The sequence below is a fragment of the Mustela nivalis genome, assembly GCF_964662115.1.
Source record: "Mustela nivalis genome assembly, chromosome: 6".
Taxonomy (NCBI): domain Eukaryota; kingdom Metazoa; phylum Chordata; class Mammalia; order Carnivora; family Mustelidae; genus Mustela; species Mustela nivalis.
Genome location: NC_139025.1, coordinates 27,433,909 through 27,447,821, shown reverse-complemented (window position 1 = coordinate 27,447,821; position 13,913 = coordinate 27,433,909). Strand labels below are relative to the sequence as shown.

The following is a 13,913-nucleotide window of genomic DNA, read 5'->3' as shown; positions in this document are numbered from 1 at the left end:
TCCCAGGACACTGGGATCATGACCCGAGCCGAAGGCAGCCGCTCAACCAACTGAGCCACACAGGTGTCCCAGGAAAAGATTTCTTAAGCAGGATATGAAAAGTATAAACTATTAAAATAACTGAAAAGCTGAACTTGATTTTACATGTCACAAAATACAGTTTTTCTTTAGATTTTTCAGTCATTTAAAATATAAACTTCATAAAATGCGAACTACAATTTGAAAAACAGCTCTTGGGCGCCTGGGTGGCTCAGTGGGTTAAGCCTCTGCCTTTGGCCCAGGTCATGATCTCAGGGTCCTAGGATTGAGCCCCACATTGGGCTTTCTGCTCCGCAGGATGCCTGTTTTCCCCTCTCTCTCTGCCTGCCTCTCTGCCTACTTGTGATCTTTCTCTCTGTGTGTCAAATAAATAAATAAAATCTTAAAAAATAATAAAATAAATAAAAACAGCTCTTTAAATGAAAAAAACAAAAAATTTCTTGGAAGACATAGGTGAAAAACTGGTGAAATTCAAATAAGATCTGTAGTTAATAGTATTCTATTCAGTTGCTAGTTTTAATAATTGTACTGTAGTTACGTAAGATTTTGACACTAAGAGAAGCTGGATGAAGGGTTTCTGTGATACTATACTATTTTTGCTACATTTCTAGAAGTCTAAAACAATTTCATAATAAAAATTTTAAGAAAATAAAAAGATAAGCTCCCTGAGAAAATGTATCTGATATAGGATCTGTATTTAATATACAAAGAACTTTCACAATTTAGTATTAAGAAACAACTTATTTTAAAAAATGGGCAAAACATCTGAACAGATATTTCACCAAAAAAGATCTACAGCTAGAAAATAAGCACAAGGAAAGTTCCTCGACATCATTTGGCATTAGGGAAATACGAGCTAAAACCCTGATGAGTGACTTCAATCTCCACTAGAATGGCTGCAGAAGGATGGCCAAAAGGAAGTGCTAGTGAGAATGTGGAAGTGACAGAAACACACAATGTCACTACTCACTCTGGAAAATAGGTGGTTTCTTAAAAAGTTAAACATACTTAACATTTTACCCAACAATTCCACTCCGAGTGAATACATTTATCAGAGTAAAAAGGAAGCACATGTTCAAAGACTACACATGAATGTTTATAGCAGCTTTATTCTTAATGGCTAAAATTGAGTCAAAACAATCCAAATATCCACCAACTGATGAATTCATAAACTAACTGTGGTATATTCATTGAATGGAAAACTGCTTAACAATAAAAAGGAAGAATTAAGGATGTACATACCAACATGGATTAGTCTCCAGAGCATTAGCTAATTGAAAGGAGCCAGACACAAAATGATACACAGTGTATGATTCCATTTGTATGAAATTCTAGAAAAGGCAAAACTATAGTGATAGAAAGCAGATCAGTGGTTACTAGGGACTGGTGGAAGAGACTGATTGCAAAGGACTAGGGAGAACTTTTTAGGGTGACAGGAATGTCCTACATCAGGGGTCAGTGAATAGTTTTCTGCAAAGGGACAGATGGTAAATCCTTCAGGCTTTACGGAGTGATTATGGCCTCTATTACTACTAGTCCACTCTGCTCGTTAGTGCAAAAGCTACCATAGACAATATATCCAAGAATGAACATGATTATGTTTATTTATGGACAATGACATTTGAATTTCATGTGACTTTCACATGTTATGAAATATTGTTCTTTTGATTTTTTTCTGGCTGTTTAAAAACATAGATATAAATATCACTCTTAGCTCAAGAGCTGTACAAAAATATGTGGCAGGAGGATTTGACCTACAAGCTGTAGTTAGTCAATACCTGCTACAGAATGATTGTTGTGGTCATTATACAAATGTATAAATGTTCCAAAACACTTAACTATATGCTTAAAATTGGCTGATTTTATTGTCTATGTTATTATCTCAATAAAGCCACAAACAAGAAAAAAGTGGTAGCTGGCATCCTCTTTGTACAATTTCTATAGTAGATTCGAAAACAAAAGAGCAGATTACAAACTTTTATTATATTAAGATCAATATCTAACCACAAAAATATATTATGGATAACACAGGTAAAACCAGATAATATAGTTATTATACAGATATCAAATATAGTTAATAAAAATGGCATTCTGGATTTTCTACATATAAAAGTTAGAGTTAACAGTTGATATCTTACCACACCAAACGCAAATCCATTTATATATATTCATTTTTGCTACAGATCTACCCTAATTAGAAGTGAAGCTGAGGGTTTAAATTGGGTATAGAAAGTTCACATTTGCACATTTTTACCTTTGGCTGAAAGGATTTTATTATAGTGAACAGCCATGTGATTCTTGACCAGGTGGAGAGTACTTAGTCTGAGAGAGGAGGAGTCAGTGCAAAAAGCTAAAAATTAAAACATATTTAATAATTATATATTTAGAATTAATATAAAATTCATCATGAGATAAACAAGATACTGATTATTAAGCTCATTTTTACAAAATGTTCTGAAAATTAACCAACTGACATACTAACCTGTGATGCTGAATATGTTCTAGCCTTAATCTTGCACTGATAACTGATGTGCTATTGACTACTTGGGTTCAAACCTTTCTAAGACTGAGAGTTTGGGAAAAAAATGTAGAATATAATCTATCATTATATTTACAAAACTGTTTCTTATTGACAGGACTCAATCTCACAACTAAAAATGTCTAGCCACTTGGCTGATTATAAAATAATGTTAGCATTGTTAATAGTTGAATAAATTAAAGAAATTTGAAACTCAAATACTATACAAAGATTCTTTTCTGAGAGGCAACTTCTAATTTTACACCTGAAAACACCATCAGTTTACTGCACTCTTCTTCAAGTATTAGGACTATCTTAAGACAAATATAGTCACATAGAAATTCCAAGACATTAAACTTCTCAATCTCATCTAAACTGTTTAAAAGAAACCTTAGAAATTTATATTAGTATAAATGTATAAAATGTAAATAAATGTAGGCATAACTTTTAAACATTAAAAACAGACTTCAGAATACATACATATAGTTTTAAGAAATCAACAGCTAAAATGGCATATAAAGATTGAAAAATACGGGAACTTCCTGCCATGACCACTCCCTCCCCTCCCAGAAGCATAACTCTATTATTATTTTTATGCAACCTTCTAGGGAAATTCTATGCATAATATAAGGATATACAATAGTGATAAGCTCAATACTACTATTACTATTAAATTCATTGAATAGGTACCATGCATGCATTGTTCTAAGCTCTTTTTTTTTTTTTTAAGATTTTATTTATTTGTTTGACAGAGAGCTCACAAGCAGGCAGAGAGAGAGAGAAGGAAGCAGGCTCCTGGCTGAGCAGAGAGCCTGATGCCGGGCTCGATCCCAGGACCCCGGGATCATGACCCGAGCCGAAGGCAGCGGCCTAACCCACTGAGCCACCCAGGCGCCCCTGTTCTAAGCTCTTAACATGGAAACACTCATTTAGTTATTATTATCACCATTTAATAGAAATGGACACTAAGGCAGAGAGATGTGAATAAGGTCTTCAAGGTCCCACAGCTGATAAAGGGCACAATTTAGATGTGAACCCAGGCAGCCTCCAACTTAGACCCACTAAACCTTACCAGCTCTGCACATATATTTTTTTAAATTTTTATTTACTTTTTAAAATTTCTTTTCAGTGTTCCAGAATTCATTGTTTATGCACCACACTCAGTGCTTCATGTAATACGTGCCCTCCACAATACCCACCACCAGGCTCACCCAACCCACCCCCGACAAAACCCTCAGTTTGTTTCTCAGAGTCCACAGTTTCAGCTGTGCAGAGATTGTTAAAAAGTCAGCAAACTATTTATTGCTGTTCATTCTGCTTTTCTAATGTATGTATATTTTACATCTAGTTTTAGATTTTTATTATTTATTTATTTTAAAAATATTTTATTTATTTGACAGAGAGATCACAAGTAGGCAGAGAGAAAGGGGGAAGCAGGCTCCCTGCTGAGCAGAGAGCCTGATGTGGGGCTTGATCCCAGGACCCTGAAATCATGACCTGAGCCAAAGGCAGAGGCTTAACCCACTCAGCCACCCAGGCGCCCCAAGTTTTAGATTTTTAGTTAGAAATAATTTTTCAACATTTATGACTCTGATTTATGTGTACATATACTTTATTATAAGAAATAAGTTAACTGAAAATGTGATCCTCCTTTCACTTTTTTTTCTTCTTTCACTTTTACAGGAACCAGTATTAAAGATTTTTCATGAAAATAAGGAAAAAAAGACTTAAATCATTTTGCCTTAAAAAACCCAGAGTTTAAATTTTGAAGCTATAATTATAAAAATATATTTTAAGTTCACATTAAAAAGTTAAAGGCTTTAAAATGTGAAAATATAGATTTCTTTTTCATACAATCTAGAAATCCAGATGTAAAAATAAAATCATAGGTGTTTACTTCTGATACAAAATGCATTTTTCAAGTGCTCTTTTTATCTGTACAACTTTTCCTTTTCAGCGCCAGTGTCTTTACTAACCTCCAAATCACCCTTTTACCCAGGAAGGCGTGGGAAGCCAGGGAGGTCTGCCAGCCCGGAGGGAGGGGCTGGAGCCGCAGCAGGGAGCAGGCAGCAGCCAGGGCCACATCCTGGGCACCACACTAGTTTGAAAGGATGGCTTCCTAAATTCCTTCATCTCAAGAATTCCTATAATATTTAACTGTAATTAACCATATGAAGTCCAATACTGATTGAAGTAATTTTTCATCATGTCCTATAATTTATAAATAAAGTAAACAGTCAACTTTTTTTAACACTTAATCTTTTACCACCCAAATACCTCACTTACCATTACTTTTGGTGCTCAAGTGTCCTTTAAACAAGCATGGTGGACCGTATCTGGGAAGGACAGAGGTTGCTCTGACTTTTAACAAAAAAATGTAAATTAGGATAAATGAAACACAACTTGTACAACAACAATATTGAATGTTTAAAAATAATAAATATATCTTTGATTTTAACTTTCAGAGTTGTTTAAAATTTTATTCAATCATGATACTAATCAGCAATGATATATCAGACAGATAAAAATTCTACTGCTGTAGAAGATAAAAGGCTATCTCTTAAAAAAATAAGTTGTTTTCAGCTGTACCCTGAGACGTTAGTTTCACTGAATAAAATGATAAATGCCTCATTATGTTATTTGATATATATTAATTTTATTCAGATTTTTTAATGATTTGGAGATAAAATAGAAGTGAGATTTTGAGTTACTACCTAAATACTAACTATTTCAGTTAATCAAAAGTAAGTCTGTTCTTAAAAGTAATTTTAAGAAAGTAATCCTCTCACAAAGTAGTTTAATTAGAAATTATATAATGTTACTATGTATAACATAAATATATAAAAATGTCAGAATCAGAACTTAATTACTAAAAGATGTCTTAAGGTTCATCTTGTCCAACCCCCTTATGCTCTTGTTTGGATCCTCGCTATTTCCCCAAAGTCAGTGTCTCATCTTTCAGACCAAATGGAATGTCAGAAAATTAGACATATACCTCATCACAAAATTAATTTCTCTCTCCCAAAAGTGAATTGTGTTTTGAGGAGTAACCTTCAAGATAAAAAGGCTGAGTTATAGATTTTAATAGAATTTAAATATGAATTTAATATGAATAGTGTGTACCTAAGATGTGTTTTAAGAGAGTAAAATGGTCAGTCTGCTATCCGGTAGGCTGCTGTAAGCTAAAAAGGGATGGAAGGGACACAAAGTCTGGAAGAAATATGGATGAATGAAAATGGAAAGAGTGGTACTGAGATAGAACTAAAATCCAGGCCAGAGAACAAAGCCTACTAGAAAAGACTAAAATAAAAAATACTTGAGATCTGATTATCTGAGAAGATCCTTCTCTATTACAGGCCAGAGAGCAGGAAGGAAAAAATTAACTTATTATTTGGGACAAGAGAGGTCAAGGTGATACCATTTGAGTTGATAATGAAAGTCATGAAATTAGCATAGTTTGTTTCCATCAGGAAAGAAGGGGATCTGAGCCCTCAACACACAAAAAAAGCAACATGACCAACAAAAAACCTCTCTAGCAAATCTTGTTTCTCTGGAGGAAAACAAAGTGTTTCATGTTTTGCCTGCCTAGAATCCAATGTCCCTTTATCTGGAAATAGAACCTCAACTTGCACTTGGGTTGCCTTACTCTTGCCTTACTCTTATACCAAGTAATTCAAGTAGAGCTTATCTCACAGCTAAGTGGTGGGCATATAATCCAAATCTGACCAGTTATGTTCAGTGAATCAGGAATAACAATGTGATCCAAGTCCAGCCAATGACACACAATCCTGGGACTTTTACTGGAACTATTAGGAAAGAGATACTCTCTCTACTTGGCTGGAGCCCAGTATAAGACAGAAAGAAGTCTAGTTCTCCTGGTGGCCATCTTGTACCAGACAGGGAACCAGTTGGAGAATGAAGCCTAACAGAAAGAAATGGAAGACAGAAAGATTCCTGGTAATTTCATTTGAGTCCCTGGATCTAACCATGTTTGACAGTACTAGACATTACTAGCCATTTCTTTACAGAAACTGAAAATTCTCTAAACCAGTTTGAGTTGGGTTTCTTCACTTGTAGTCAAAAGCCAATATACTGAACACTAACTGTGCGAGGGAGAAACTGTTCTAAGCACTTGGTAACTATAAATTCATTTAATCCTTATAACAATCCTATGAGATAGGTATTATCATTACCCTCACTTGAAGCACAAAGATTTGCCCAAGTTTACACAATTTTCTGTAATAGACTCAGATTTTGGATCGGAATCAAGGGAGACTTGACAAATGTTGTATGTTCTGACTGCTCTACCAACCAGCCATTCCTCTACCTATCTTCACTTTCTTGGACTTCCCTATTCCCTGAGAAACAAAGATATTAAAATTAGGCCAATTAATGATCCTACAATGAGCTATAAGTGTTCAAGTGAAAGGAACAGAAGCATGCATCTCACTTTAAATCAACTTAGAAATAATTAAGCTTAGTGAGGAAGGCATGTTGAAAGTGGAGATAGGCCACATCTAGGCCTCTTGTGTCAAACATTTAGCCAAGTTATACACACAAAAGTAAAGTTCTTGAAGGAAATTAAAAGTGCTGCTCCAGGAAATACATAAGTGATAAGAAAGTGAAATAGCCTTATTGCTGACATGTAGAAAGTTTTAGTGGTCTGGATAAAAAATTAAACTAGCTACAATATTCCCTTTGACCAAAGCCTAATAAAAAAAACAACAACCCAAAACTAGAAAAAAAACAAAAATGCAAAGCCTAATCCAGAGCAAGTCCCCAATTCTCTTTTCTATGAAGGCTGAAACAGGTAAGGAAGCTGCAGAAGAGAAGTCTGAAGCTTGCTGGGGTTAGTTCATGAGGTTTAAGAAAAAAAAAAAAAAAAAAAAAAAAAAAAAAAACCACTTCTATAACATAGAAATATAAGGTGAAGGAGCAAGTTATCCGGAAGATCTAGCTAAGATCATTATTGAGGTGGCTACACTAAACAGACTTTCAACGTAGACGAAACAGCTTTATATTGGAAGATGTCATCTGGGACTTCCAGAGTCTCTGAGGAGAAGTCAATGCCTGGCTGTCATGCTTCAAAGGACAGGCTGACTCTCCTGCTAGGGGCTAATAATGCAGCTGGTGACTTTAAGTTGGAGCTAAAGCTCATTTACCATTTTGAAAATCCTAGGGTCCTTAAGAATTATGCTAAATCTACTGTGCCAGTGCTCTATACATGGAACAACAATGCCCACATGACAACACATCTGTTTACAACACAGTTTAATGAATACTTTAGGGTGGTTATGTGTGTGTGTGTGTGTGTGTGTGTGTGTGTGTGTGTGTCTCGGTGGGCTCAATAGATTAAAAATTTTTTAAAAAGATTTTATTTTTATTTATTTGACAGAGAGAGAGAAAGAGAGAGATAACACAAGCAGGGGAAGAGGAAAAGGGAGAAACGGGGTCCCTGCTGAGCAGGGAGCTTCATGGAGGGCTCCATCCCAGGACCCTGGGATCATAACTTGATCATAACCCTGGGACTGCCTTGAGACAAAGGCAGTCCCTTAACCAACTGAGACACCCAGGTGCCTCTCAATGGATAATTTAGGCTTACTCTTGAGGCCTATTCCCAGAAAAAGATTCCTTTCAAAATACACTGGTCATCGACAAGGTACCTGGTCACCCAAGAGTTCTGATGGAGATGTACAATGAGATTAATGTTTTCATGTCTGCTAACACAATATCCATTCTGCAGACCACAGATCAAGGAGTAATTTCAACTTTCCAAGTCTCATTATTTAAGGAACACATTTCTTAAGGCTACAGCTGCCATTCCACTGATGGATCAGAGCTAAGTAAATGGAAAACCTTCTGGAAAGGATTCACCATTCTAGATGCCATTAAGAATATTTCTGATTTGTAGGAAGAAGTCACAATATCAACATTAATATGAATTTGGAAGAAACTGATTCCAACCCTCATGGATGAGTAAGGGGCTCAAGACTTCAGGGGAGGAAGTACCTGCAGATGTGGCAGAAATAACGACAGAACTAGAATTAGAAGTAGAACCTTAAGATGTGACTGAATTGCTGCAATCTGACAATAAAACTTTAACAGATGAGGAGTGGCTTCTTAAAGACAAGCCAAGAAAGTGGCTTCTTGAGAATCTATTCCTGGTAAAGATGCTGGGAAGATCGTTGAAATGACAACAAAGGATTTAGAATACTACCTAAACTTAGCTCATAGAATTAACTCCAGTTTTGAAAGAAGCTGTACTATGGGTAAAACGCCATCAAAGGGCATCACAAGCTACAGAGAAATCATTCATTAAAGGAGGGGTCAACCAATGTGGCAAACTTAAAAGCTGTCTTTTCTTTTCCTTTTCTCCTTCTTCCTTCCTTCTTTTTTAAAAGATTTCATTTTTTAAAAAGTAATCTCTACACCCAGTGTGGGGCTCAAACTCATGATCCGTACATCAAGCATCACACGCTCCATTGGGCATCCCAGGCACCTCTAATGTTGTTTCATTTTAAGAAATACCACAGTCACCTCAGTGGTCAGCAACCACTACTCAGACCAGTCAGCAGCCATCACATTAATGCAAGACCTTTCACCAGCGAAAAGATTATGTACTTGCTGAAAGCTCAGATAATGGCTAGCAATTTTTTTAGCAATAAAGTATTTTTAAATCAGGGTACACATTGTTTTTTTAGACATAATGTTACAAATTGTTTTTTTTAGACATAATGTTACTGCATACTTTTTAAGATTTTATTTATTTATTTGACAGAGATCACAAGCAGGCCGAGAGAGGAGGAAGCAGGCTCCCTGCTGAGCAGAGAGCCCAATGCAATGCGGGCTCCATCCCAGGACCCGCTGAGCCGAAGGCAGAGGCTTTAACCCACTGAGCCACCCAGGTGTCCCTGTTACTGCATACTTAATAGACTGTAGTGTAGAGTAAACACAACTTTTATATACACTGGGAAAACAAAACATTCTTTTGACTCACTTTATTGAGATATTTGCTTTACTTCAATAGAACAGATTCTGCATTATCTCTGAGGTATGCCTGTATACTTAAAATTTTACATACATCTTTTCCCATACTTCCACCTCTGCCATGGGACAGTAAGTAAAACACAATAGCTCTAGGATTTCACATTCCTCTTCTGGATATAAAGACTGTTCTGCTGCTTACTGTGACCTTGGCAAGTTATTTATGATCTCTTAGTTTATTTGCTGTGAAATAAGGATAATACCTATCAAGAGATAGCTTGAGAATTATTTCTGGTACACAGCAAGGGTAGCTTATGTTGCAAAATTTCTAAAAACTATAAAGGCAAGTTAGTTAGCTTTTCCTGGAATTTAGATTGATAAGAGTGTCAGAATATACAGTTTGCTATCAATGGATAGTAATTTCCTATATTCAGAACAGCACTTATTTTGACCAATGATTACATAATAAAGGCACACTCATATTCAAAGCAAGACTTATTGCAAGGAACTATCTAGCAGCTTGCTTTAAAGATACTTTTAAAAGTGATAATTGGGAGGGAGGATCTGGAGATTACTTTATCTGGCTTGAGGCAAGAACTCTCTTTGCTCAGAAAATGTGAAAATGCAAATTATTTGGATTGAGTGAATTCATAGAGATTTAAAGTTATATGGCCCCAAGAGTTCTACCCTAAGAATAAAGTGCAGGTGTACACAGTGATTATGGATTAGTCTTTCGCCACTAAAACTGCAGCCGGCAACACTGTATCATTTGGAAGCTTAATTAGAAATGCACAATCTGGGGCACCTAGGTGGCTCAGTGGGTTTAAGCCTCTGCCTTCCGCTCAGGTCATGATTTCAGAGTCCTGGGACAGAGCCCCACATGGGGCTCTCTGCTCAGCAGGGAGCCTGCTTTCTCTCTCTCTGCCTGCCTCTCTGCCTACTTGTGATCTGTCTGTCAAATAAATAAAATCTTAAAAAAAAAAAAAAAAAAGAAAAGAAAAGATGCACAATCTCAGACCCCACCAGAGGTACTGACTCATAATCTACATTTTAACATGATTTCCAGGGGATTCCTTTTCACATTAAAGTTAGAGAATTCCTGGGTTACTTGTTTTGTGGGGAGGCAGGTGGTTACAGAAGAAAGATTTCATATTTACTGATTACTTAAAATATGCCAGGAGTTATATATTATTTGCATTTAATTTTCAAGAACTCGGACATGATTGTTTTACTGCCACCTTCCAGGGATCAGGAAAGTGGGTGTCGCCCCTTGCGTAGAGCGGGGGCTTTGATAGGGGCCTCTGGGAGGTCTGACTCTAAAGACCAAATTTAGCTCCTCTGACTCTGAGGCACCGAGGTGAAAAAGGCTGCATGCCCCGCAGTTCAGGTGACCAGGGTTCCAGGAGTCAGGGCCACAAACTCTGAGCAAGGAGGGCCTCCCTCCAGTGCGCGGGATAACACCTGGGCCAACAGTGGCGACTGAACAGAGGAGCGGCAGCCCCCAGGGCGCTCCCGCACCCGTGCACCCGCGACCCGCATCCCGGATCCCAGGCCCGGAGCTAGGACCGGCGTGAGGTGGCCGTCACTGCGAGAGCTCCCTTTACCTCTCCGGCTGCCATCCATGCTTAGATTCTCTTGCAGCCGCCGTGGGGACACGTTAGGACCCCTTCGGTCCTTCCCCGGGCCGGGCCTGGCCCCGCAGCAGAGGACTGGCGCGCAGGAGGCGGCGCGGGGCCGCAGCTGCCGGAGACCGTCGTCAGGCCGGTTGCTAAGGGCCGGGGCCGAGGCGCTAGGATTGTGACGTCACGGCGCAGGGACGTGCTCTCCCGCAGCCCCGCCCCCGGGAGTACCAGAAAAGGCGGGGAGCAGTTGAGGATGGGGGCACTGGGCGGGGAAAGTGCCTGAAACGCCTGTCTGTGGCTCTGGGTCACAGAGCGACCTCCTGTCAGGAGCCAAGTCACCAGCACCTGCCAGGTCTTGACCTGCGGGAAGAGCAGGCGACAAGGTGGTCTCATCTGGCATCCACGGCCCCTGGGTCCCAGGGAAAAAAAATTAAAAATAAAAATAAAAATAAAACGCAGATGTTGATTGAGGTCTGGGTAACATTTAACCAGGTCCAAATAGTTAAATTTCAAAGTAGCTCGTGAACACTTGGATTAGTGAAAATCCTGGGGATGAAAAAGTCTATATATTTACATCTTGATTTTTAACCTCAATAATCAGTTTGCATTTCCTTTCTGCGGACTGAGCTCTACTCCTCTTCTCTCCCCACAGCCAGTGTTTTCATTTTAAGGCTCCAATCTTTTTCTTTACGCTGAACAGAGTTGTAATATGAACGAGGCGTTCTGTGACTTTCTACACTTTAATTGTGAAGCAGACCTACCTTTGGATTCTTGGAAATAAGATCACAATAGGGCAGGGAGCATTCTGTAAGGTACCGCTCGCTTCTCATCAGGGGCACCACTGACATTTTGGGCTGGGTGCATAATTCTTTGTTGTGGGAGGTGCCCTGTACATGGTAGGACGTTTAGCAGCATCCGTGGCCTCAACTCACCAGAGGACAGTAGTAACCCACGCTTTCCACCTCTGGTTGTGGCAAAAATGCCAAATTTCCGGGGGGGGGGGCAAAATTGCACCTCCTTTGAGAACGGCTGGTGTGATGGAAAAAATACTGGCTTTGGAGTCAGGTATATGGAACTTTTCTGCCACTTGTCAGCTTGGGTCCTTGTTTGGAAACCTCTCTGAGCCTCAGGTCCTTGTTTTCTAAAATGTAAATGATGCTACTAACACTGGCAAGGATAAATATATACACTGCCTGGAAAATAAAACGAGGTTTTCAAGAAATAATAGTTTTTCTCTTTCCTAAGGAAAAATCCAGACATAAGGGAGTTATTCCCTTTCCCTTGTCATAGCAAGGGAAGGGGAATAAGCCAGAAATTCAGCTACAGTAACACCTGAACTCCTGGTTCTCTAAAACCAGGGAAAGGAGAAAATTAGACTAAAGATTTGAGGAATGTGTCAGTATGTGTGATAGCTCTGTGGCCCCAACAACAAAGGTCATTTAGAAGGATACAGGGGCAGAGTCAGATGTTGCCCAGAGAACGAAACTCACTTGCCTACCTATTCACTGATGCTTGAAATCCCTATCTAAGAACATGAAGCCTTTTGTTCCACTACTAGCATCTGGAAAATACCTTGCACATAATAGGCCTCCTGTAAACATTTGTTAAATTGAATTACAGCAAAAGCTTAACAGGCAAACACCCCTGGGAGAGGTAACACAGTGATTTGGTTCACCCAGGTAATGCCAGCTCCTCTGATGAAAGTAAAACTTAGGATGAAAAGTAGATAATGCTTTGAAATAGGAAAGAATCTCCAAGACTAGGAGAATGTACTTGGTATCCAACTTCAACTGAAGCCATCTCATTTCATTATTTAAGGATTTTGTTCCAATTCTTTCAAGAATTTACTTTTTCTCTCCAATTTTAGCAGCGAACATTATCATAAGTTCAATTCAGTTTGTCCTTGACTTTCAGTCGGTGTGTATAAAGAAGAAAGCGAGGGTCCTTTCCGGTTGCCATTCCCAGGAGGCAATTGTGATCATAGACAGATCCATGCAGCCAGTATGGGCTTATGGTAGAGTCAGTTCCCAGAAACATCCTTCCAGTGGCGGGGGGATCACTACCATAACTACCAGGTTGGAATCTTGGCATTCTTAAAAGCTTTTAATTGTATATTTAAATATGAATTTCATATTAAGAATTTATTCCAAAGGTATATATTTTTAAAAGATTTTATTTATTTATTTGACAGAGATCACAAGTAGGCAGAGAGGCAGGCAGAGAGAGAGGAGGAAACAGGCTTCCTCCCAGGACCCTGGGATCATGACCTGAGCCGAAGGCAGAGGCTTTAACCCACTGAGCTACCCAGGCGCCCCCAAAGGTATATTTTTTATTGATATCTAGAAATTTATATACTTTAGAAGGAAAATCTTTTTCTTCCCTAATTAATTGGCATACTTACTTTTATTATTGGGTTTCCCTTTTTGTCTTAGCTGACAGGAAGCTTAAAACTAAGATTTATGCTCAGTTACAATAATCATTCATAGTGTATTTTTCTATTTATCTCTAAATCCCTTTAATAGGTGGCTTTTTTAATGGCTCAGTTAAACCTATATTTTATAGGGGGAGCTCTAAACCCTTTGGAACTAGAGATCTGAATAAAATAAACTGTATGTCACACATACCATAATATATAGTCTAATACATATGCTATATAGTTTATTTATTACATTTTACTTTACATTTAAAAATCATATTATATTATCATTTATACATTTTAATCTGTATATTTATAGATAACCCTTAGTTTC

At 38.1% G+C, this 13,913-nt stretch overlaps 1 protein-coding gene across 3 annotated transcripts in view; it reads right to left on the bottom strand.

Annotated features, from left to right (window-relative positions):
- Positions 1-11,343, bottom strand: part of SPATA7 (spermatogenesis associated 7) — a 41,409-nt gene extending 30,066 nt beyond the window's left edge. Inside the window, exons 1-3 of one of the 3 annotated variants that reach the window (XM_082734899.1) lie at positions 11,146-11,343; positions 4,844-4,918; positions 2,294-2,389 (exon numbers count right to left, since the gene is read on the bottom strand). In XM_082734899.1, the coding sequence (XP_082591025.1) occupies positions 2,294-2,389; positions 4,844-4,918; positions 11,146-11,164 (190 nt within the window). In that variant the 5' untranslated portion in view covers positions 11,165-11,343. The remainder of the gene's footprint in view (positions 1-2,293; positions 2,390-4,843; positions 4,919-11,145) is intronic. The other 2 variants (XM_082734901.1, XM_082734900.1) reach the window with 2 other exon arrangements.
- Between the last annotated feature and the right edge of the window lie 2,570 nt (positions 11,344-13,913).